Source organism: Cupressus sempervirens, chromosome 7 (assembly GCF_028749045.1).
Source record: "Cupressus sempervirens isolate cs-2001-9-10 chromosome 7, ASM2874904v1, whole genome shotgun sequence".
Lineage (NCBI taxonomy): Eukaryota > Viridiplantae > Streptophyta > Pinopsida > Cupressales > Cupressaceae > Cupressus > Cupressus sempervirens.
Genome location: NC_143124.1, coordinates 235,307,496 through 235,333,979, shown reverse-complemented (window position 1 = coordinate 235,333,979; position 26,484 = coordinate 235,307,496). Strand labels below are relative to the sequence as shown.

Sequence of the window (26,484 nt, the reverse complement as noted above, 5' to 3'; positions counted from 1 at the left end):
GGCTTAAATATTCTTATAAACTCTATTTTTGAAGGAGTGTCTATTTGTAAGACTCAAATCAAATGCTTTGCTCTACTCCAATTTTTTAAGTTGCTTGTTTAATTTCTAATGTTTTCCAAGAAAACTGTATTGAAAAAACACAACTTTAATTTAATGAAAATCAAGCCAATCAATTTTAAAACAATTACTATGTAGATATATTGAAAATGTTAGAACAAAACGATTATTGTCATGTTATTTGGCCCTTTGCATCTTCATTAGTTCATAACTTGAAACGCTCAGCCGCTTGCTGTTCTTCGTATTCTTTCATTAAATCTGTATTAAAAACCAACAATACGAATCAAATAATTAAAAAGTATATATAGAAACAAGTAAATCATTTTCGTTCAAAATGTCCATATAAAGAAACACGTGAATCATTTTAGTTTAAAATATCCAAGAAAAAACAATCGAGAAGTCTCCTAAGAATTCTTTTCCCTTTCCTTTCGATGGAACGCTAATCAATGCTTTACGTGGCTGGAAAGCAAAGTAGAATAAGAATAATAATAATAACATAAGAGCCTCCCAAGGAAAGCGTGAGAAAACGTGGGATACAAGATAAGGAAATGCGGAAGACACTTTACTAAATTTAAACGAATGGGACGGGTCTATCCAACTGTATACTTGGCCAGATAATTCGAAAATGGCAAAAGCCAAAGCGCTCGTCGACACTAAGGTGGAAAATAAATCATTATCGTGGTGTGGCGGATTGTCTGGATGTCTTCAAAGTTCTGTTGTAATTGTTAATTCAACCGCGAAGAAAAGGCTCAAGGATTCAAACTTACAAGAGTCTTCCTCCGGGGAAGACGATCTGGATGCACACGAAGCATTTGACATGCTTGCGCAACGAATTCTCGACTTTCTAAATCTTGTGTCAAGCCAGGTTCTGTATCTCAATATTAGCATTTTAGGATTTTCTGTATTGCATTCATTTCAAAAACAAGGGTTAAATAAAAAAGGTTGCAGGAAGACGAATGGCCACGTAAGTTGGCAGATGGGCTGGTTTCTTCTGCTAATTTGATCGGTTCGTTGTCCAGTAATTCCAAAACAATTTACGAGACTGTAATCCTTTTCGTTCTCTATCTGGTCAAACTAATACATTTGATTTCAGCTTCTACTATTTTAGCTTGTTTTAAAAAAAGATTGTATATTAATTACTAATTGAGTTGATTTTTATTCTATGCGCCGTAAAGCTCACAACTATAATAAAATAAATTTTTTTTTTCAGTTAAAAAACATCAAATTAGAGGATGTGGCCAAGACAACGGAGTCAATATGCAAAACATTGGCTAAAACTCACTGGGCTGCAGGAGGCCTGTTGGTTGTTGCTGCCATTCTACACAACATTCAAAAGTTGAAAGCCAACGACAAGGAATGTGTTGAGTTACTCAAATCAATACATACATTCGCAGTGTCTATAAATAGGCTCAATCGTTTACCACGAACTCCGCCTGACATGCAATACAATTTGAATCGAGCTCAAGCCTTAATAGCCAGAGGTAGCACCATGTGTTTAGAACAACTCCGTGCCAAAAAAATTATGCGGTAAGCATAACGTGCAACAATTAAACTGACATAATCTTTCTATGTTTTTACATTCTCAATTTTCAAAATACTTTGTGAGAGATATTTCAAGTGACATGAGCTGTGATGATTGAAAATGTACAGGTTGATGTCCACCGAAGGAAACGATAAAAAGATTTCTTTATGCAGGGATCAATTAAATAGATTACAGACTGAAATAGGATTCCAGCTGACGGTGGTCCTTTACGCGGGACCTGATGAAACTAGCGTACCCGGTAGGCCTCCTTCAGAATTGGACTTTATAATTCTTTTTGTTCCTGCTATCCTACTGCGTATGATTACTTGCGACAGTGATTTAAAGTAATTTTATAAGGTTTATGCCGCAAGGGGTTATCGAATTGAACGAGGCAGAAGCCAATGTACATTGCGTATGAGGCTTGTCTGTATATTGTTCTAATTCACATCTATCGATTTCTTACTACGCTTGTTAAGCTCACATTTTGTTGTACCTTGCAGCAACCAAAGATACCCCAAAAAATCCACCTGTTACACAAGGACCAAATCATACGGGCAACGGTAACTCGTTAAATAAATGTTTTTTGGTTCTCTGGATGCGGAACCTAGTGGAAGTAGCTTATCCGTTATTCAACATTAATTTGATTTTTTGTCCTTTCCTTTCTTATTACGATTTTTTTTAATGAGGAGGATCTTTCGGTCATTTTATTGGGTTTCTGTGGCAGAGCGTAATCCAGGTGACCAAAGCGATCTACAAGGTTAGAATATTGATAAATATCCTATAGCATTTAATAAACTAGTGTAGTAAGGGTTTGCGCGTTACAGTCTACCAAAATGAGAAAAGTTATTAGGGTTAACTTTTCTTGCCGATCTCTGAGTAGCTGGTTTTCCAAACCCGTATTTTTTTGTACTATACAGGAAAGAAGACTCAGACAAGCAGCACAACTGGTGAGTCAGTGGGGATTCTTTGATAATCTATTTGTAATTAGAAGCTCAGCATTCACTTTACGTTGAGACTTTTGATGATTTGCTGTCGATTCTGGGAATTCAAAACTATCCAACGACGGTCGAATAGACCAAGAACAGCAAGGAAAATAATCTACTAATGACATTTGCGATTTTGAAATATTTCCTTAAAGTAAAGCTTGATGATTTCGTTGGATAGGGTCTAATATACAGCCCAGTCCTCAACATCTGTGTTGATGTGTTTCGCTTTCTAATTTATTTTATTAGCCACTTTAATCAATCACTATAAAGAACTAAATTCCTTCGACAATATTTAGCTGCGAATACTGGACAGCCAATGATATCCCAGGCCGATGGAAGAGGCCAAGGTGAACAATCCAAGAACATTGGAATGCCAGGTAATAGTCAATCAATAGTATATTTGTGATTTTCCAGCATTTCTTTTTGGGTAATGCTTGATGTGTATGTGTTGTTGAATGGGCTCTAATACAATCTTAGTAAAGTCGACAACATTTGTACTGTTGTTGAATAATGCGTTTCATTTTTTAAATACTTTAAAAAATATATTTTTATTAAATAATTAGAAATGTGATAATTAGAACAATAGCTTTTTAATATTATCTTTTATTGGAATGGTTTAAACATTGATTTCCAGGCTGAAAGTAAATATTCAAAATTGACTTATTAAAAAAAAAAAAAAAAAACATAATGTCTCTCAATACTTGCTGCCGCAGAATTCTAAGTTGAAATGTTTCTCTTTGTTGTACAGTTCACAAGACACAATATCGCCTTCGTCTCCACTATAGGGAACAGGGACAGACGACTACGGAAGGTACGGTCCATTTAAAACGAGTTTTCTTTTGTAATTTTTGTCCCTCGTTTCTTTTGCGCATGCTTTTTGCGGATACGTAAACAAATTTCTGTAAGCATTTAAATTGTTGTGATTCTTATACCTCTTTTTGCAACTAGCTTGTTTCAATATAGATCTTGAGATTTTAAATACCTTAATCCATCACGGGCAGAACCTAAATTCGATGGCCGTAGATAGTTGTCGTAGTCCTCTTTTCATATTACTTGTCTCAAATTTTGATTCTAATGAATGACAAAACGTCTGATTGTTGTTATATAGCCATTAAATTGACGCAATAAGTTTTCAATTAGAATATATTTAACAAACCACTTTGAACGAAATGACGCAATCTTTGAAGCCTCTTTAAAGCTTTAACTTGTAAACACATAGGGTTAGTAAATACCATCTTGATAATGTTCTTGTCTGCACACACAGGGGAAATCACTATCACTGGTGACTCATCTTTATGCTTTATCAGGGAAGGGGCCACTCCAAAGTTGAAATCCACTACGTTCATCTAGTGAAGCCAGCCTATACATGGGTTGTGTCCTAGGTAAACTTTCTGTCTTTTTTCTAGTCGCAATCTCCTTTGAGGCTGAACTGCTGTCTTCAGTCCATGTTTCTTCTAACTATTCGTCCTCCCCCCTTCTCCCCTCCAATTTTTACTCTTCCTTATCACTGGTTTCAGACTATATAACCTCATTAGTTTTTGAATCCCTTCATGCTTTTTGTTTCATCCTAGCCCTGCCTTCTACAAGTCACCCAGACCTTATTCTAGCCCGTACATTTTCTTCCTCTGAATCAACTAGGTCAAAGTCTTTTCAATATTTTACTTTTTCTGGGCCTGTCTTTTTAGTTTTTTTCAAGGGTGTGGATGAAAGAGAGGGTTTTGGAGTGGGTGTTGTAGAGCAACACCCACCATTTCTAAGTGGGTAAGGTGGGTCCAGATTGTTAAGCTAAGTTTTTCTCAAAGATGTTTAATAATGGAGATTTGTCATTTTTCAAGAAATGGTTTAAGTTTTCAAGAAGTTTAATTAAAACAATATCATTGTAAACATGCATAGCTTTTTCCACAGTAAATATTCATTCTTGCAGGCACAAAGAATATAGAGGTTTTGAAAGATTTCTACAATGGTTTCTACAAATCCTACTTCAATCTAGTGATTCCACTCTGCATACAAAAGATCCACATCCTCCTAATCTTCCAAAAAATGCTTGTCCTTCAATACCAAAGTTGCTCCTCGAAACCTATGTGTGGAGAAATGAGCTAAAATCTTCTAATAAAGCATACATCCCTAGTTAATATTTCTTCTTTCTAAAAGGCCTCTTAATTAAATTTATAATTATTGTATTTAATTACTTCTTTCATTCACACTTAGTGTGTTTTTATTAAAATAATACTTGAATTTATTAGTCTCACTTGCTTAAATAGCAAGTTGGTTTTAAAGAAAGTTATTGTTAGTTTAACTAATATTAATATTTAAAGCTCATTATTTAAAATACATCTTCCATTTTTGTAAATGTTAAATTAAATAAAAATATTTATGCCAACAATGCCTTTAGCAATTTTGATTGCTATTAATTTTATGACTAGAGTTTTAATTAAGTCTTTTAAATTTAACGGTAAGCTAATTATATATTGGTGGGAGTAATTTTGGTTTACCCCTCTTTTGGATGGCATGCATGCACAGTCTACAATCCCTAGGGTCCCCGTGCCCTAGCCCCCACTTCCTCTGGTTTGCGCCTACGTTTTGGTAGATTGTGGTCACTTTGTGCTGCTATTTGCCATTTGAACCAATGCCAGGCTTTGGGTGGTTGGATTTTTCCAGCCCGTGGGAGAACAATTAGAAATTCTTAGTTTGCTATGTCTTGTCGTTGGTGAGGGCTATGGTGGGTGGAGATCAGTGGGGCCTTTCCCCATTCCCTCCACATTTTTGCTGAACCAAGGTCTGATTTGGAATGAAGGATCAAGGTATGCCCTCCTCCCAGCTTCCTATTGATGATGCAGTGATGGGGGAATCTTCAGCTTCATTGCCTGCTAATGTTGAGGATTTGAATGGAAAGGCTCCATCGGGGGATGGCGAATCTTCTCCAAATGGGAGATTTCGGCTAAAGAAAGTGAAGGATGCTTGCAGAGAGCCGTGGACCATCCAATTGTGATTATACAACCTAAACAAGTCTCAGAAGATGTTGAATACTAGATCAACCATGCCCTGATTTGTAATTTTTTCGGGCTTATCATTTCCTTGCCAGTACTTGAATCCTGGGCTCCTCAGATGTGGAACCTAGAAGGAGATATGGAGATTTTATTAGCAACCAATAACTACTTTATGGTCATCTTTTCAAGCATGCAAGACATGAATAAGGCATTTGAAGGCGGCCCATATTTCTTTAACTAGGTGGGGCTTTTTATTAATCCCTAGCATATGGGTTTCAACTTAGTTGAGGAAATCCCCTCACGAGTTCCAGTGTGGATCCGCTTATCGAGGTTGCCTCTAGAATTTTGGAGAGACTCAATCTTGCTCCTTCTTGGGAAACCTGTGGGATCAGCTACACAGACGAAGGATTGTAAGGTAATTTCTTTTGCCTATATTTATATAGAAATTGATTTAAATAATCTGCTGCCAGATTCTATGGAAATTTTCATGGGATCATTATCTTGGATCCAACAGCTGGACTACAAGACCTTACCATTCAGATGCAAAATTTGCCATGAATATGGACATTTATATCATAATTATCCCAGGAACAAGTCTTCTTCCTTGGCTACTTTGAGACCCCCTAGGGAGGACAAGGGGAAGGCTAATTCCTCTATGGGACTTGTTGATAATGAAGGTTTTACTCAGGTCAAGTCTCGTAACAAAGGTAAAGGAAAAAAGAGAACCAGGAGGGACAAACAGACTGATGAAACCTTTAACAGGTTTGAGGCTCTTGAAGATTTGGCCCAAGAGGAAGGTACCCTGGTAGAGCTTCTTTCGATGGCCAAAGGGTTGTAGGAGACTCAAGTTAGGGATATGTTGAATGAGGAGTAGATTCTATCCATAGGGGATCAACAAGTTGGACAACTAGATACTAATCTGCCTCCTGTTGTGCAGGATACTAGAGAGATTGGTGAATCATAGGGCTTGATGGGTCCTATCATCATGGCTCCTATTTCCAATAGGCCCAAGGGGACCCCAGATTCTACAAAGGCTAATAAGGCTTCTCTTTTCTTGGAGATAAAACATAAATCCTTCAAAAAGGGGTCTTTGGATAAACCATTAAAGAGTGGTAGGAAGACTGATCAGGAGAAGGTGAAGATAATGGGTGAAAATTTGGTTGAGTCTGGGTCTATAAAACCAATTGACTCTCATTTCTCTCACCCCCATAAATGATTGTGTTATCTTGGAATGTAAGGGGGTTGAACATCATCCCTAGAAAAAAGGTTGTTCATAGATTAATTGAGTCTCAGTCTCTGGATGTGATCTGTATTCAGGAAACTAAGCTTTGAATGGAAGGATTGGCTAATTGTGCCTTGCAGATTTGACCTCAAGGCTCTTGGTAGGGATTTGGTGCTTTGAATAGTTTGGGTGGGGTGGCTTGTTTTCGGGGCCCTAGGAAAGTTTCCCCCTTATGGTGGATCTCCAATTGGTTCTCCATCTCTTTGGTTGCTTCAAATTTTGAAACTAGAGAATGGTTCCTTTTATCCAATATATATGCTCCTATTGATTTTTTAGGTAAATCATATTTATGGGCTCATATCAGTTTCATCTAATCCTTGGACCCCTTTCTCCCATGGATTATAGCTAGAGACTTTAATTCTATCACTAGTTTGGAGGAAAAATGAGGTGGACTAGCCAGGTTGGACCCGTCTTCAAATTTTCTCAGAGATATGATTGGCTCTTTGAATGTCATTGATGTGAAGACATCCAATGGCATCTTTACATGGAATAATCAAAGATGTGGGGGTGAGGCTATCTAAGAAAGGTTGGACAGATTTTTGGTTTCCTACTATTGGATGAATAACAGGTGGATCACCAATTCTAAAATTTTGGACGGGAGGGGCTTTGACCACTAGTCCATTAAACTTTCCATCACCTCTTACAATGTCACCAAATGGCCCTCCTTCAAATTTCAGCTGATGTGGCTCAGAGACTTGTCTTTACCTAATCTTATGGTGGATTGGTGGTATGAGGGGAAGCTTGCCCATGGAACGATGATGTACACTTTTAGTAAGAGGCTTCAACATGTGAAGTTTAGGCTTAAGAGATGGAATAAACATCATTTTGGGAATCTCCGGGCTCAAAAGGTAGCTGTACAGACCAAGGTGGATATTATTACCCATCAGATTAGGGATTAGGGGATGAAATCTGATTTGAGAAAAACTGAAATCTCGGCTCTTAAGGAATTGGAAGAGTGGGAGCTTCGAGAGGAGATTTTTTGGAAGCAGACATCTCATGTTGATTGGTTACAGGAAGGGGATAGGAACACTACTTTCTTCCACAACTCGGTGAAGGCTCAAAGACAAGGTAATTCTATCTTCTCTCTTATTTCATCTGATGGTGTCAGGATCTCATCTTGTAGAGAAATCTCTAGGGAAGCTATCAATTATTTTTCTAATCTTTTTTCTAAGGATGATCTTCCTTCTGAAGCTGAGGAGCATGACATTTTGGACTCTATTCCCCTCCTAGTGTCTACTAATATGAATGAGGCCCTCTTAAGCCCTATCCAATTACTAGAGCTTGAGAAAGTTGTTTTTAATATGAATAAAGGCAAGGCCCATGGTCCAAATGGATTCCCAATTGAATTTTTTCAAGAGTTGTGGGAAATAATAAAATTTAATCTCCTTGAAGTGGTTCAATAATCTCATATAAATAAATAGATGCTTAATTCTTTGAATTCTACTTTCTTGGCTCTTATACCTAAGAAGGAAGAGGCTAATAGGTTGGACCAATTTAGGCCTATAGCATTATGTATTGTTGGCTATAAGATCATTACCAAACTGATCATTGAGAGGCTCAAACCACTCCTTAGTTCTCTAATCTCTACTGAACAGGGTGGTTTTGTTGAAGGTGGATAGATTTTGGATGGGATCATGATAGCGATGGAGGCGATCCACTCTATTTTGATATCCAAGAAGAAAGCTATGTTTATTAAACTTGATATGGCTAAAGCTTATGATAGGGTGAGCTGGAAGTTCTTACAAAAAATTATTTTGGCCTTTGGTTTTGATGAGGAGTGGGTGAGTTGGGTTCTAAGTTGTGTGACTTCTTCCTCCTTCTTAGTTCTCATTAATGGGGGACCATCTGATTTGTTTGGGACCTCTCTGGGACTTCAGCAAGGGGATCCTTATTTTCCTATTTATTCATCATAATGGTCGAGGGGCTTGGAAGTTTTTTAAAATCACAAGTGAGGTAGGGTATTATCCAAGGTTGGAGCTAGAATAATAATCTTCCCTCTTACTCTCATCTACAATTCGTGGATGACACTGGGTTAATGGGAATGGCTAGAATCAGTGAGGCAGTGAATTTCAAGAAATCTTTGGATATCTATTTAAAAGCTTCAAGGGAGTGTATTAATGAGGAGAAGTAATCTATTTATTTCTTTAATACTCCTCACCTTATTCAAAATAGGATTGCAACGATTTTCAGATTTCAAATTGGATCTCGTCCTTTGATGTACCTTGTGGTTCTTTTAGTCTTGGTTTCTCAGTGAAGAGATTACTGGCAAGGGATTTTGGATAAATTCTGGAATAAGGTTAGTCATTGGACTTACAGATGGTTATCTTTAGCTCGAAAAGTGGTTCTCCTTCAGAGTATGGTGTAGTCTCTCCCAATTTATAGATTCTATGTTCAGGTTCCCCTTTCTAACTTTGTAAGGGATTTTGATGCTTTATCTAGGCAATTCCTTTGGTCCAACAACCTTCTTTCTTCAAAATGGAGCCTTGTTAAGCGGGATTCTGTGTGTAGGTCAAAGCATGCCGGGGGACTTGGTCTTAGGTCAATGGCTCTTGTTGTCATGGCTTTGGTTATCAAGTTTTATTGGAGATGGTGTAAATGTCAGGATCAGGATTAGGCCAAGGTTCTTGTCCACAAGTATTTTTTGGGTGCTAATTATCTTCATATACCAAGACTTACGCTGGTGGGTAAAGGTTCTTGTATTTGGGACACTCTTAAGAAAGGTGCTCAACTTATCAAGGAGGGCCTCTTATGGACTTGTGATAGTGGTTCTGATGCCCTATTTTTGCAAGACTCTTGGGATGTCCATCCTTCCATTCTTTCTAGCTTTCCCCGGCTTCAAACTCTTTGCCACATTTCTACTAATGTTGGATGGGTCATAGTAGAGTAGTTTAAGACGGTCAAATGAGTGGGTCAATTGGAGGTGACTTGTTGGAACGACATTCAGGAGTGGCTAGTAGGTGGCTCGGAGGAAGACCATGTGGTTTTGCTAAAACTTTGGAAAGTAGGCTTTGTAGCTCTTTTTGTGAGTGAGATGTCTTGGCTTGGAGTCCTAGCCCAAATGGCAAGTTTACTATGGCTCAAGGTTATGCTATGCTCGACAGGAACCGACATGGTCCTAATGTAGTGAACTAGTGGAAGAAAGTTCGGCATAACATTTCTTGGCCAAAATGTAATTTTTTCCTTTGGTTAATAGTTTAGAACAAATGCCTCACTTGGGAGAATCTTCGCAAATGAGGATTTCAGGAACCTTCTATCTACTTCCTCTATTCAAACTATGAGGAATGTACTTCTCACCTATTTTTCGATTGCCCTTATTTGGGAGAGATATGGCACAGATGTTGGGAGGCTTGGAGACAAGGTTGTATACACACGTCCTCTTTAGTTGACTTTTGGGAGAGTCTAGGCAGACCTCCAGCAAAGACTTCCTTTTTGTAGGTTGCTTGGATGGTTGGGCCACCTCTCATTTTATGGAATCTTTGGCTTGAGCAGAATTGCAGAGTTTTCTATGACTCCAAGTTAGAAAGTTAGCATCTATGGAGAATTATTCTTAGTAGGCTTTAGGAGACCATCTCAACAAAGTGTGATATGTCTGAAAGTGTTGATCCTAGGGACCTTGTTACTGTGCAAAATTTTGATTTGGGAGAGAACAGATGTGGTGACACCCTGAGAACTAGACCTTGTTAAGGAAAGCAAGGGGTTTGTCAAGATGGGAGGTGGATTCGCCCCCCAACTAGGACTTTGAAGATTAATATGGATGGTTCATCTAGTGGGAATCCTGGTCATGCTGGTATCAGGGGCATAGGTAGAGAGAATGATGGGGGTATGGTGTTTCTCTTCTCTACTTATAAAGGTTGGTACTATAATAATTTGATGGAGGCCCTTGCTATTAAGACTGTTGTTGAGAGAGGTTGTTCCTTAGGCTAGAAGAGGATTATTTGTGAGTCTAATTCTCAGATTTTTGTGGACATATTGAATAGTCAAAATTTAGAGAATGTTACCTGGCAATTAGCTGCTTTGGTCAGACAAACTTTATGTCTTTGTAATTCCTTAGACTTTGTTTCTTTTCATCATATCCCTAGGGAATGGAATAGAGTGGCCAATTGTTTGGCGAAGTGGGCTTTAGAGAATGAGGATGGATGGGATATTAGTGGTAGGGAGGAGTTACTTGATGACTTTAGTGGGACTATTGAGCAGCTGATATTGGATGACATGAACATGTAGTGTTTTTGTGGGCTGTGTGCATTTGCTTTGTACTTTGATTTTGGTTGAATAAATTTTTACCCCCTCTTTTTCAAAAAAAAAGGTCTATTAAATTTAAAAGTTTTATTTAATTTATTTCCATAATATAATAAAATTTCCTCCCCTAAAAATCCATCTAATTTATTTATTTGATTAATTCCCTTGGATGTCTAACTATACTTGCAGTCAAAATATTTACCATGTACTCGATAAGGACTTGAATAAAACACAAATTATATAAATCAAACTCAAGGCTTAAGTTCTTGAATTCATGTCACCTTGAAAAATCCATAAGGGTATAGAAATCAAATACTTAATCTTTCCCAAAAGACAAAATAGGCTTGACATTAGGATTTGGACTTGAAAATTATCTCTTCTCTTTTTATCATTGAGATACTGAGTTAGGGCATGCTCATTCTTACAATTTAGGGAAGTCAATGCATGGTACTTGCAAACTACATAAAACTTGAACATGTATCTATGCATATAACTAAATGAAATATTTAAATGTAGAGCGTGATACATTAAATAGATCCTAACTTCTAGGTGACTACAAATCCCTCCCTCTGCCACATTAGACAAGTCAATCATAAAACATTTAAACACATATGTACATAATATACATATAAGTATTGGGTAAGTAGCGAGAATCCATTACACATCATTATGAACATAGATGCAATCATTGCATAAATGCATTTAAAATAACATTACCAAAGGAAAAAATATGAAGCACAAGAATCATGAAGTCTCTAAAGTATAAAGTACCTCATCAAATATATAATGAAATCATGAAGATAGTATAAACCAACCAAGTAATCAACTACTAGTAAATAAAATAGCATAACATGAAAACTGACCTAAATATGTTTGACAATCTACTGGAAAATATTAGGATATGTACTACAATCTCTCAACATCTCTTCTAAATCAATTTTTTTTCCTCTATGAAAATTTCATAAGAAAATTGTATAGCTCTGCCTAGTATGTTGTCCAATTATTCTAATGGATAAAATTTCTAACCAACAACAATGAATGTAGAGTTCATCTCCTTGTCCACGATATTACTCTCAACAAAAAAATTTGGTCTTCTTTGAATTTAATCAATCCTTTGATTTATGTTTTATGATAAAAAAATTATTGCACATTATCCTATATTTTTTGATAAGCCTATGATTGTATGAATAATATCCTTTGTGATCTCAATCAAAATTTTTGCTTCCAACCATACATAATCCCCATGTATTACGCTCAGTAGAAAGTCATGATTACTTCAAATTTTTTTGGTAAATGTACAATGTGTGTAAGTATTTTTGTCTCCAAATGTCTTAATTTGTCACTTGATATTCCTTCTCCCTTGTATAACTACTTGTAGGATGCACTTATTTCTTCATCACTTATGTCAACTTATTTTCATTCTATGTATGATCTCACATCTTCTTTTAGTATAACTCTACTTTATATTCTTGATAATGCTCCAATTTAACCCACATTCATAGATTTTAGAGGGCATGGTTGAAATTCATGTTCATCCTTGAATTTTATCTTCTAATTAACACAGTCCAATTTTGCATGCTGATCTTTTTATGTTCTAGTCACTTGTTCCAAAATTTTACACCACTAAATTTCACAAATTAATTAATACAACTAATTTCTTTTGTTGAATATGTGCAATATGTAGCACTTTTGCTACAAATTTGTTCTTTTCATAGTGTAATTACTTTATGTTTGGTGTCCTTATATATAGTATTAAAGTTTCCAGTGGATACTATACCAAATAATTTATTGTAGGTCTTTGATAACTTCATTATTATAGTAAATTTTTTTTAGAAATTTAGTAGTTCCATACATAAGCTTTAAATATTACATCAACTATCTTAATTTCCTAACCAATATTACATCTTTCCAAGCTCTTAAATGTTTATGTTCAAAATTATTTTAATGAAATTTTTCTAATAACTCAATGTAATTCTATGTCCATAGTAAATTATTTACTTTCTTAATTAGTAAATAAATTACCGACGCCATTTAACATAGTGACTTCCATCAATATTGTATCATATTCCTTCTTTTTCCATATTTTTTCATTTATTCTTTAACTTGTTTTCAATTATAAAAATTCTTTCCTTTTATCTATTGATTATTATTGGTTGATAATTGATATTAGTACTTATAGGAAGAATGTCAAAACTTTGAATTTATGTAGCATGGCCATCTAGGTGATCTTCAGTGTCATACGGTTCCTTCTACATTCACTATTGTGATCTATTAGTTTTCCATATCGATAAAATTTTACAAGATATTTATCTTCCTTCTTTAAAATAGTATACTATTTTTTAAGTTGTTGGTATGTGTGATTTATCTTCCTTCTTCCAATAGTATTCTTTAGGGATATCTCTAATTCCTTTTGGTGTATTAAATAGCAGCCAAAATAGGAGAGTTGACACTAGGTTACAATAGGTTGGACACCAAGCTGATTTTATTCAATATTAGTTCATCCTATTAATTTTTTTAAAGATATAAAATGAACCATCTTCATAATAAAGATCTAAGTCATTCCTACTCATAGTATTCACAAAATTAAGCGTAGTATCAAATTGACTAAACTAAAAAAAATAGTAATAATTGATAATACGGGTGTTTGTATACTTCTAATATTGTTAAAATTTATACATAATAGCCCCTCTAGGAAAAAAATTTATAAAATAGAAAAGCATAGTCCCTCTGCCTTTCTCCCACCCTCTCTGCATTCCTCACAGGGGAAGTAATATCTCCACTCAAGCTCTTGTCTAGGGATGGATAACCTCAAGGGTATCAAATATATGGGATGGGCTAGGGTTATCCTTACTCTCAGAGCCATGGTGCAACATTTTCATTTTCCTCTTCCTAGTAGGTTTAATCTTCATCTCTATGGATTTGAAGCTCACATCCTTTTTGGGTGGGGTTCTAAATTTTTCCATTTTTAGCCCCTTGCTTGATCGGCTAGTGAATTCATTATTTCTACTACTATTAGTATCCAAGTCTGTAACATTAATATCCTTCCATGTACCAAGGAAACTTTTCATGGATTATTTCAAGGCCAACCTAAGGCTTGATTTTCTAGAAACCTAAGGGGTAGAAATAGCTATGGGGTTTACAATCAAAGGTGGGTTGAGGGCTTGGAGAAATTTTTAGAGCTTCAACATAAATTCCTGGTGAAGAATCTAAAAAGGTCTCCCTTCTTCCCTCTTCTTTTGAACATCAAAAATGTTATATTCCATCAAATGCAAAATGAGATGTCGGAAGGAGATTAATTCATGATTTCTGAAATGGTTTAAAATGGGGAAGTGGTAAAACTAGAGCACCTAGAAGCTATCCCCGAGCATGATGTATCACATAATGGAATAGAGAACAACATCCCAAGGCTCATGGAAATCCTCTTTGGATAAGGAAACATAAATGCATACTAGTTCATCCTTAGAGAAAAAGAATTTCCACATGCTCACCTCATCCAAAACACTAGATTCTTTATGCCAACTCTTTCCTTTGAGAGATAGACCACCCACACTCAGCAGGAGTTCCTTCATGATTTAAAAATAAATCCCATTAACAATCACCTTTCTGTTAGCTCAAGAGTCAAAAAATTTCATGGACACATGGTCATCAAGCCTTTAATACACTATATTAAGGGAAGAAGGCCCAATTCCCTCAAATAGACCCACCCTACTTTACTGTGCCTAATGTATCCTCAATATCATTCATCTAAATGTGGTTAGAGCTAGTACCCATGGCTTCTTCCACATGCCTAGCTCACCCAAAACACTAGGTTCTTTATGCCAACTCTTTCCTTTGAGAGATAGACCACCCACACTCACCATGAGTTCCTTCGTGATTTAAAAATAAATCCCATTAACAATCACCTTTCTGTTAGCCCAAGAGTCAACAAATTTCATGGACACATGCTCATCAAGCCCTTTAATACACTATATTAAGGGAAGAAGGCCGCATTCCCTCAAATAGACCCACACTACTTTACTGTGCCTAATGTATCCTCAATACCATTCATCTAAATATGGTTAGAGCTAGTACCCATGGCTTTTTCCCCAAGCTCAATCATAAAACCCTTAGTGTCCACTGACATACCCCCTTGTAGGCTGAAGCTTGAATAATGGACATTTCTCTAACTATTTATGATACCTGTAACCTTCCATTGTCCAAGACCTACTCTATTCTTTAATATTTTCATTTTAGAAAACCAAGCTTCGATACCAATTATTATAAATATTTAGGTAGGATGCTAAGAGGGTGGAAGGGATGAATCAGTTGTCCAAAAACATCAACTTAGATAACATTTTTAATATAAACTAATAGTCTGTAAAATATTTATAATCATTAAGCATAGTTATTACTGATGGGTAAGTGCAAGAAGTTGGGTCTCAATTGATGTCAAAATTTGAGGTATTTAGAGATTGAATATAAAAATATTTAGAAATCAAAACTGTCCTATTTAGAATCTATTTTTTAAATATGTAATTTATTTATGTACCCATATGATAGTTTCTTTTGGTATGGATATTTAAAATCCACTTTTTCAAAATGTATGTTTTACGACCATACCGCACTCATGTATAGACACCATAATTTGACATGACTTAATGAATTTTTGTAAATTCTTTTAAAGGAAGCTACCTAAGACACCAAAGACTAATGATAATAATTCTCCTTAATTTTTTCTTGAATTTTTTTTTTTATTAATTTTAATTAGCTATAAAGGTAAATTTTAAAACCTCTCATGTACAGACAACATAATTTAATCTAAATTTCACTTATTTTATAAATTCTTTTTTTTAATCTTCAAAAAATTGTATGTAGATTGATGACATATAAATTAATTTAAGAAAACATCATAAAATTAAAAAGTTAATTTTCTAGTGAACTTCACTATTTTACATTTAATGTACAAATAGTAAATAAAATCATAGGACTATAAAATTTATATTTACGAAATCAGGATAGTGAGAACTCTAATGAGTTTTTGTTTTGTAAAAAAAATTTGATCAAGAAGACCATCTAAAAATTATTGCAAGGTGTGAATTTTTCAGTTCAATTCCTTAGCCAAAACTTGAGAGGTCAAGGCATAGGCCTGGTCTGACCAAGCCTAGCTTGAACCAAAAATTGAGGCATGGGAAGAAAATCTCACCTAATGTTTTAAGAAATGAGCACCTTTTATTTGAAATTCAAAAATGGGTGCCCATTTTCAAAAAAGTAAAACCAACATTTTAAACACATTTTAAATCTCCCAAAAAGTTAGAAAATAAATTATTTAAAAAGTGAGTACCCATTTTTTAAAAGTAAGAAAGGGCACCCAATTTTTGTAAAATAGGGACCCATTTCTTTATTATATAAATTAGGTGCCCGCTTTTTAAAAATTCAATTTATTTTTTTCAAAAATAGGTATACATTTTTTGAAATTAAAAAAATGGGCACCTAGTTTTTAAAAAAGTGGGTGCCAATTTTTTGAATTTTGGATTGGCAATGCAAGCCTAATATAGGTGCTAATTCCTAAAAGATCATGATCTCAATCTGCTAACTTTCAAGGAGTTGAGGTCCAACTTCTTACTTCTACCTTGATATCTTTATCAATATGTTAGAACTTAATGTTAATTTTTGAAAATTTAAATAACAAACTTCTAATGAAATATGAAATGCATTGCCTCATGTAACACAATATTTTGGTCTCATGTAAACTCTTGATTAGAGGAAAAAACTATGGTGGTGATGATAGCAATAACTCATCACTCTAGCAATAATAAGTCATTCTGAGAACTTATAATAATGTCATCTTTTGAATGACTACACCTTGTTAGAAGTGTCTAATACCCTATAAGGAGTATCAATGAGTATGTTAAAGAATGTTATGTTAAGATATTTGATCCTACTCATACAAAATTCAACTATTAAAGGACTTTCCATAAGTTCTAGCATAGAACACCTATGTCCTATTTAAGACTAGCTTGTTCATGGATTTGACAATCTTGTTGAGAAACTATTAAGGATAAAAAAAATAAAAATGTTTACCTTTACTAGTGATGTCATGAGAGTCTAAGGGTACCCCTATTAGAGGTAACCTCGATCATTGCAAAAAACCACACAATAGAAACATAAAAAAAATGCAAGATTTGATACCGAATCACAATACATTATTCATAGACATAATTGTTTACATACAATATGACCAACTATAAGGTGTTCTGAGTTAGAGCCTAATACAAAAGCAATTACAATATAGTTCTACAAGATCCCACAAGATCCAACTCACAATCCAAACACTAACCCTAGGTAGTCTAGATCTGCACTTTGGAAGAAAACCCCAAGGAAATGTTAAGTTCTGCTCGCAAGCCCAATAAATAATATCCTAGTTTTCAAGTCGTAGCTACTAGCCCTTCAAAGTTCACATCCTCTTCTCCAAGCTAGATGAAAATATTTAAAATACTCCACAAGACCACCTACTTATGCCCAACAAAGCCACAAGTTGGCCTAGTTCATTACAAATTAAATTAAAAACTCTTACATTAAATATATGTTTAGCCACAAGTCGGCTACAACAAAAATTAAATCACCAAAGTCAGCTACAACACAAATAAAATGCAAAAAGTCAGTTCATAGACAACTCGGCTCTTACAAGAACCAATACCAGATTAGGTGTTAGAGAAACCAAGCCAAGCTTCAGCCAAACCACAAGCATTGTTGAGCTCCCAATGCATGTCAAGCTCCTAATGCATGTTGAGAAACCAACACATGTCGAGCATTGTAGTGAATTCCAAGAAACCAACCCCTGCTCAACATAATAGGTATCAAGAAAGATAAGGTGTCAAGCTCCAATAATGACTGAGCCCCTTTAAATGACTGTGATTCTCAGCCAAAACTACACACTTAAGTAACTAAGCACCATAGTTTGGTGACTGAGTCCACAACTCTTAGCCAAAATGCCTTCAATATGCAAGATTAATAAAAACCTTGGGATGCTCCTACATCAGACACCCTAGGTTCAAAAGCATGTTCTCAATAGTTGGAAGAATAACTTCTGGGATACAACACATAAATCCCAAACTTCTCTTTCACATACATATCCTCCAAGTCCTCGACTTGTACACTCTTTCCCTTGTTATTATTTTGGTTCTTCACATCCATCCTAGATGTACTATAGGTTTCCTTTCCATGCTAATCTCTAACCTTCTTGGAACCTATCAACTTAACTCAGCAACCAACACTCAAGTTCCTTCTATCGAGCTCTTCATTCTACAAAGGAATCAAGGAATGCTACCTGCCACCTTTCACAATTTAAAATATATTCTTGATAGAATCATGCACAATCCTACAACCATACTACCAAGGTCTACCAAGAAACACATAAAAATTGTTCATGTCCACAACATCAAACAACACTTGATCCTTATACCGCCCAAACTGGAAATCAATAAGGCATTGCTCCCTTACTTCCAAAGCATGTTCAACTTGTAACCAAAAAATCCTATAAGGATAAAGATGTCTCATGTTCTTTGAACCAAGTTTCTAAACCATCTCCTCAACATCAAGGTTATTAGTACTACCACTAGAATTACAAAGAGTCATGAATAGACTAGTCCTCTAACAAGATTATATTGTCCACCAATACTCATCAAACTAGAAAATCCTCTCCTTGCTTAGGTTGAGTGTCTTGGAATTTAACATCATTAAGAACAACAATATCTCTCCTACTATAATGATATTAAATTGATCTATGACCTTCTTCACGAAATTTTTAGCAATTACCTCTAAAATAATCTGCACTTTCCCTCCTCTTCTAATCAATAGGTTTTGGTTAACCTTCTGCACCCGATCTGTATTTTGTTGAGCTATCTTGCTTCTCCTTCCCTCTAGCATTACCTTAAATTTTCTTTTTCAACTTATCTTCTACCTCCATGGCATACTGATAACCATCCTCAACCAGAGAAATAATCAACATACCAACCCCATCCTGAATATCGAATCCCAAACAATTGATGTACCAAGCTACCTTCTCCTTTGACAATTCTCTATGCCTAGACTAAATAGTCAACTTGTAGAACTCTTTGGTAGAATCTTTCACAAACATATCCTTCTATTTTAGATTCTAAAACCTTTTTAAAAAGTCATGTTCATAATCAACAAAAATAAACCTAGCCTTCAACTTAGTCTCCATTAACCAGATCTTCATTTTACCAATGATCAACATGTCCTTTCAACTTAGTTTGTGACAACTCACTCTGAGAAAATCATCAATATCCTCAAGCTCAAACTAGTCATCCAATTCAGCAATCAAATCAATTAGATCTTTAGGAGTCAAAGTACCTAAGAAATTAGAAATGTCCATTTTATGCTTCAGTTTCAACTGTGATCCAGGTCTAAAAATTTGACCAGCCCTAGTTCCATTAGCTCTCTCCACATGATCAATTTTGTCCTCACCACTTGATCTAGAAATTTCAAAGTCTTAACCAACTTCCTCATAACCATCTTCAATACCCACATACCTAGGTACACTAACTGAAGAACAAACACAATTTCAGTAATTAGGTCACTCTTCATCAATGCCATATCATATATAAAATTGGCTTTAACCTCTTCCATTTCATATCTAAAATCCACTTTAACCTTCTCTAAGATTCATTCTTCCAAAACATCACTAAGATCTTCAATCACCCTAGGGTCCAATGTTCTTGGAGGCATCTTCCATGATTTTTACAAACCCTAAGCAATAGATCCGGGTAAAAGCACAAACATGTGTCACCTTTTATAAAGAAGTGATATCAGAATTTAAAGTCTTCAACTTTAATGACATAAAAGTGGCATTTGTGCTTAGAATTTGAAGATGATGTAAACTAATGAAATGTGTAAAATTAGATGAGGCTTATGTCTGTAACTTTTTTGAAAAAACTTGAGTGAAAATTTTATCTATTTTTTAATTTTTAAAGTTTTTTTTTTTTTTTTTTTAAAATGCTGAAAATATAGAGTTTTTTCCTGTCAAACAAATATATGAAAATTTTCATATTTTGGTCTAGTTTTGGAATATGTTAGAGTCAAAATATATACCTAGTGCACCAAAAAAGAAAAATTGAATTCAAATAATATTTTTTAAGTTATAATTGGTCAAAGTCAAAGTTATCAAAAATTGACAATTTTTTTCTCCCGTCAAACTTTCTCCATCAAATCTACATTATTTTTTAAAAAAATTACATATTCTTGAAGAAGACTCTCTCCTCTAGTACAACATTAAAAAATAATAATTTTTGAACATGATTTACTATTTTTTTCTTGTTTTTGAATAGACATCTTCCTGAATCTTAAAATACCTACTTGTACTATTTTCAAATTATAACATATTATCCATAATCAAAATTAATTTTTTTTTATATAATCATAATCTTCACTCTGAGACCTACAAAACTATATTTTTAGTTTTAAAAAAACCTTCAATTTAGTAAGTCAAATTGGCCTTCAAAGTAAGAAGTTTGTAGAAGTTCTTATTTTTGCTTGTGTGGCTGCCACATAGGTAGTTTCGGCTGAAAGGGTTTTGGCCGTAACCCCTTTTGGCTATTTTTATGATATTTTGAGTCATTTGAAACATTGGGGGTTACGGCCCAAACCATTGTGGCTAGAAGTGTTTCGGCCGTAACTATGCATGCCACATTGACATGGAAACTTGCAACATATGTATGGCCGAAACTTGTTGGGCCATAACCGTTACGGCCAAAACTTTTTCGGCCGTAACCCCTCCAAATATCACAAATGGTGACACAGGTTTGTGCTTTCACCCATCCAAAAATCTAAAAGATTAGCCAATTCCACTAGATCAACCTTCTCTTCCAGCCTTTACCTAAGTCCTAGTTTAGACTACCTCAAATTCGGTGATTTGTTCACACACTCATGAAAACCTTCACTCTGATACCAATTGATGTATTGAGAATCTAAGCATACCCCTATTGGAGGTAATCTAGATCCTTGGAAATAAGAACATAGTGGAAATACAACAACAATGCAGGATCTGATACCAAATCATAATACTCTATTCATAGATATAGTTATTTACATGCAATATGCCCATTCGTAAGGCCTTCTGGGTTAGGGTGAAATACAACAACAATTACAAAATAGCTCTGCAACATCCCACAAGATAAAACACATAATCCAAACACTAATCCTTGCTATTCCACATCTACACTCTAGAAGAAAACCCCATGGAAATCTTAACTTGTGTGTGCAATCCCACTATGCAATCTTCTAGTTTTTCAGCCACAGCTACTAGTCCTTCAAAGTTCCATCCTCTTCTCCAAGATGGATAGCATATTATCTAAAATAATCCACAAGACCATCTACATATACCCAACTAAGACACAAGTTGGCCCAGTTCATTAGAAATTAAATTAAAGATCTTGACATTAAATATATATTGAGCTAGAAGTTAGAGACAACACAAACCAAATAGAAAAGTTGGCTAAACCATGAATTAAATGTCAAAATTTGGCTCACAAATAACTCAACACCTAGACAAACCAAGACCATATTGAGAGTTAGAGAAACCAAGCCAAGCATAAGCCAAACTACAAGCATTTTCGAGCTCCAAATTCATGTTGAGCAACCAACACACATTGAGCACTATAATAAATGCTAAGCAACCCGTACATGTCAATAAACTGACACCCAATGAGCATAACAAGTTTCGAGAAACATAAGATTCCAAGCTCCTACAATGACCAAGGCCCCTTCAATAGTGAGTTCCTTAGCCACAACTCACCCTTTAGTGACTGAGCACCACTGTTCGGTGATTGAGTCCACAATTGTTAGCTAAAATGCCTCAAACATATAGGATCGCTCCTACATCAACTAGCCTTCCTTCAATGCTTGATACATCATTTCCATTTCGTCATTGTTCTTTCACCTTAATTATATTTTGTACTCCTTCCATCCAATAATCACATCAGTTATTTTTCATTTCTTTTCTTGAATTTCAACTCAAAGGATTCTCTATCTCCTCCTTACTTTTTCACTAATCTTATTTATTATCTTTCTTAATCTTATTCATTTCTAGTTGTTTGACCTAAGTAGGGTTCCATAAGACTTCTTCATGAAACTTCCATAAATCATTTTTAAATTGTCAATAACATCTCTAATAGAATTCTCTATATTTTGATAATCTCTTCAAGTTTCTAATAGCTCTTTTAGTTTGTTGATATATCTTCTTGTTTGTTGATGGTGCTTCTCCAACTGTGACTTGGCTAAGCCTTTAGCATTATTTCGCTTGTGATAACAATCTTCAAAATTAAGCCCATTATTTTCTTGAACAATTATTTTTAATGTTGATTTTGTTGTGAAACACCAAATTACAATAATACATATTTATTGAAAATGAAGAGGATTCATCTAACTTCAAACTTTGGAGTTTAGCTAATCAATAGATTATTCAAAGGACATATATGGCCATTAGTGAGGCATTATTTACATCTTTGAAGGAGGAAATATATTTGAAAGAACATATCCCTCTAAAAAAAATTTCTTATAATGATATTATAAGTCCCTCATTCAATTATTTAAAAAGAATCATAACTCTAAAACCTCATATTGTGACATCTAGTTCTCTGACCTCTTTTTTAATCCCTATCTTCTTTTTTTAACACCAAACTTTGTTTTGTCATCATCCTCTATATTAAGTAGCATGAGCCATGAAAAACCTAATTGATAGTGTAAAGACAAAGAAAATTCATTTTAAGAATTTATTTATTCCTCTTTACAACTACAACCTTTAGTCAATAATGATAATTATGATATCCATCTTTCATACAAGTGTTTTTCACACATGTATAATACTCCCCTAAATTGGTCAATAGGAAATGAAACTAGTACTGACCATGAGATAAATTTCCCTATCGCTAATGAATTTTAAATTCACTATAATTGGAAACCCATGCCAAATGAGCCACCACTTATAGTTAGGAATCATGATATTATTTTTATCACCAAGGAATGCACAATAGTTAAAATGAACACCCTTAAACATCATACACTAAGGGAAGTATGCTTCAGGCCAAAAAGTCAACTTTGACTATTTAACACTTTTGGTCTAAAAATTAAGCTTAGTGTGTGATGTTTAATCTATTGTAGTTAAAACCTCTTATCTTCTATAGTAGTCTAACGTAGTTCAAATCTGGAGGGTGCACAATTATCATTAGAGCATGAATCCCCTTCAAAATCATGCTTCGTGATTATATCAAATTATATGACACAATCATCCTACGTGAGAGTTGTGTAAATGAAAATGTGGTGCATAAACATTGGCAAAGTAGATTGGAAAAAGGAAATAATAAACTACCTAACACCATCAATTTTTCTACTATATAGTTAAATTCTAACCTTTCCACGGTGGAACAACATGCGAGAAATGTCATATTACTACTTATATTCTTCTGACATTGGTATGGGGTCATGTCCCATGGCAGGTTTTGTGTGTGGGATGTATATTTCATCCCACAATATTGACTTTGTTACACAAAGTGGCCACACTCAACTCAACCATAGAGAATCCATAACTAAGAAAATTATGAGTATGTAGGGTAGAATGCATTTGATTGCTCGTGAATACAAAATAGAGAAATTCTAAACGAGTTCAATATAAAAAGTAGAAAAATCTCCCTCATACTAATAATCAACACAATCAAGTTACTTTAATAAGAAGATCTACAAGGTAAAAAGAATGCTTGCTTAATTGCAAAGATCAACAAGCTAGAAAGAGATGCTTGGCAAATTTCTAGGTTATGATTTATTATGCTGAAGGTGTCCCCTTTCTGAGGTCCCAAAATGTCATTTTAAAATCAACGATGAGTATTCATTAATATAGGACATGCCAGATAATTAAACTAATCTCAAGCGTTAATTTCATAACATCAAAATGCACATGTCGAATATGCAAATCCTGACACATGTAGTCCTTTCGAATATTGTAATATATTTGTCATTCAGTGTTTTCAGAATAGGAATGACCAATTTGAAATTCTTTTCATGCCACATGACAAGTTTACTCCTTTCCAAAATTTGAGTACATTTCTCCTTCTTGTTGTTTGCATTATGTTAAGGTCCTCCATGATCAATCGAATAAGCGCCCCATATTTTCTTGCACCTGTGACAAATTTCATCACTTGTTCATTTAATTCAGGCTCTTCCATGTTGACTTAGAATAGAATTGATAAAAGCAATCCATATTTTCTTGCATATGGGACAAGTTTCAAATTTAACCCAATTTACATTTGCACCCTTTAAAGCCTTTCGTCTGTTACCTTCTCTTTTTCAGACTACGTTTACAATTTCCTAGTTTTCATTGCTTTCTCTTTGATTGATTACATTACATTTGGTAATGAATGGACTGGATTATTTTTTGTGAAAAATCAACTATTGCAATCACTAATTATTAATCTCCTATCATAAACGATTATTAAATTGCTGAAAATAAATTCCCAGCTAATATCGAAAAATAACAGAACTGCAACTTCACTTATAAAATATGGAAAGAAATGTGCAACACAATGAACACAATATTTTTAGACAAATTGTTCCTAGAAAAACCCCTAAGGGAAAACTAGTTCTATAGATGAGGAATTATATTAAACTTCAACAAATCAAAAGATACAAAATTCCTTGCCTCTTACAAGCAGAATTCTGACAACCTTCTAATTTCTCCCGCTGATATTCCCCACTGCTATTCCCACACTAACATTGCGCCCTTGCTAACACTGCAAGACTGTTTGCTAACACTGCAAACGTTTCTCCAAACTTCATATTCTCCAAATGCCCCCCCTGACCTCCTTTTATACTACTCCTGTTGGTAAACCAACGGCCAAGATTGATTTACAATCGACGGTTGAGATTAAAACAATTTAACAACCTTAACCAAGTCAGTTTCTAGATGTTTTCAAAAGTGGTCAATTAATTAACAAATATTTGTTTCTAATCTAACCAATTAGTTAGCAAAACAATTACTTGCTAAATAATAGCAAATGGACAAACAGTTGTTCAAAGCTAACAAAACTAACATTTTTTCCCTAAACATTTCTGATTAACTAAAGAAGTTGCTTTATTTGACAAATTTCTCTTTTTCTCTCATTTGTTTCTCATTTTTCTTAATTATTGAAGCTTAGGGTTATATTTTTTTGTCGTAGCAGTCATACCCTAGCTTGATTGTATGATAAACATGGCTTTAGGGGTTTGTGTTTTTTGTGCGTGGGATTCATATTCTCCATTTTCACAACATAACTCTGGTAACTATAGATGTTTAGTCCTTTTGAGGTTGTGGATGCGTGCTATTCCGGATCTTAGGGATCTAATTTTAGCTCTTGAAATGGTTGGGTTTTAAGGTGTATAAGATTTGATTGAGTATTTTGTACGATTCCTCGCTATATTCCATGCTTCCAAACTCATAGAATTCATTTAGATTATTGTTTCAAACATACTCAGTCGTTGTGTAGATATCATCGCATCAAACATAGGAGTTCCAATTTTTCGTTTGTGATAAGTTTGTTTTAGCAGTTTTTTCATCAGTTTCTGTCATCTCAGTATGAATGTAGTATTTTCTTTTAACTCTCATCTGTAGGCACAATTTTTAATCCTTATCTGTAGGCACAAATACCTATTTTACTTTATTTAGAGAATTTCAGCCGTTGAATGAATGTCCAGAATTATTGCTTTCACGGGTCCAATGTAAATCTATGCAGATATAGAGTGCATACCCCTTGAAAGAAGGAAAAAAATATAAAACTTACGGTTTTTAATTCACTTGTGCTGAGAATTTGTATTTTGTACGCATTCTTACTAGCCATTTCACTATTTCTCAACTAGAGGCTTAGATCATATACATAATACTGGACAGTCACAGAGTCTTGTAAGCAAACAGCTAATATACATAATACTGGACAGTCGCAGAGTCTTTAATGAAAACAACTAATCAGAATCTAGATTATAGAGAAAAAATGAAGGCTTCTCTAGCCTTATCCAGGCTTATCCAATATTGCAAATATTTTTATCTCGTTTCATACATAGCCCACCCTTATATCCACTTCATTCTATTCTAGTTTTAATACAATCCTTCTCATTTTGACAGATTTTTGGAATTAATTTCATATGATACTTGACCGTCTTGCTGAGTTTAAAAATCATCGTCAAAATCTAAACATTGTTGACAATCCAGCAGATGGCAGAGACTGTTTCTTACCCTGAGCACTTGTTTATTTATTTAGTTGTAGTAATGTTTAAATACTGAGTAGAATTAGGGCTGAGAAAATCCTGATAAAACATAACATATTCATCTTCGGTGTCCTTACTGCAATCTTAGGTGCGTTTGCTTGTTATACTTAATGGAGGCAGAGACTGAAT

The 26,484-nt window shown here is 34.7% G+C and overlaps 1 protein-coding gene across 1 annotated transcript in view; it reads left to right on the top strand.

The window, feature by feature from the left end:
• The first annotated feature begins 571 nt into the window (after window positions 1–571).
• The window catches only part of LOC149546375 (uncharacterized), a 227,118-nt gene continuing 201,205 nt past the window's right edge, over window positions 572–26,484 (top strand). Inside the window, exons 1-9 of the mRNA XM_089791175.1 lie at window positions 572–922; window positions 1,006–1,101; window positions 1,268–1,584; window positions 1,708–1,838; window positions 2,080–2,139; window positions 2,304–2,336; window positions 2,497–2,526; window positions 2,862–2,942; window positions 3,314–3,376. Coding sequence (XP_089647301.1) covers window positions 683–922; window positions 1,006–1,101; window positions 1,268–1,584; window positions 1,708–1,838; window positions 2,080–2,139; window positions 2,304–2,336; window positions 2,497–2,526; window positions 2,862–2,942; window positions 3,314–3,376 — 1,051 coding nt within the window. The 5' untranslated portion in view covers window positions 572–682. The remainder of the gene's footprint in view (window positions 923–1,005; window positions 1,102–1,267; window positions 1,585–1,707; window positions 1,839–2,079; window positions 2,140–2,303; window positions 2,337–2,496; window positions 2,527–2,861; window positions 2,943–3,313; window positions 3,377–26,484) is intronic.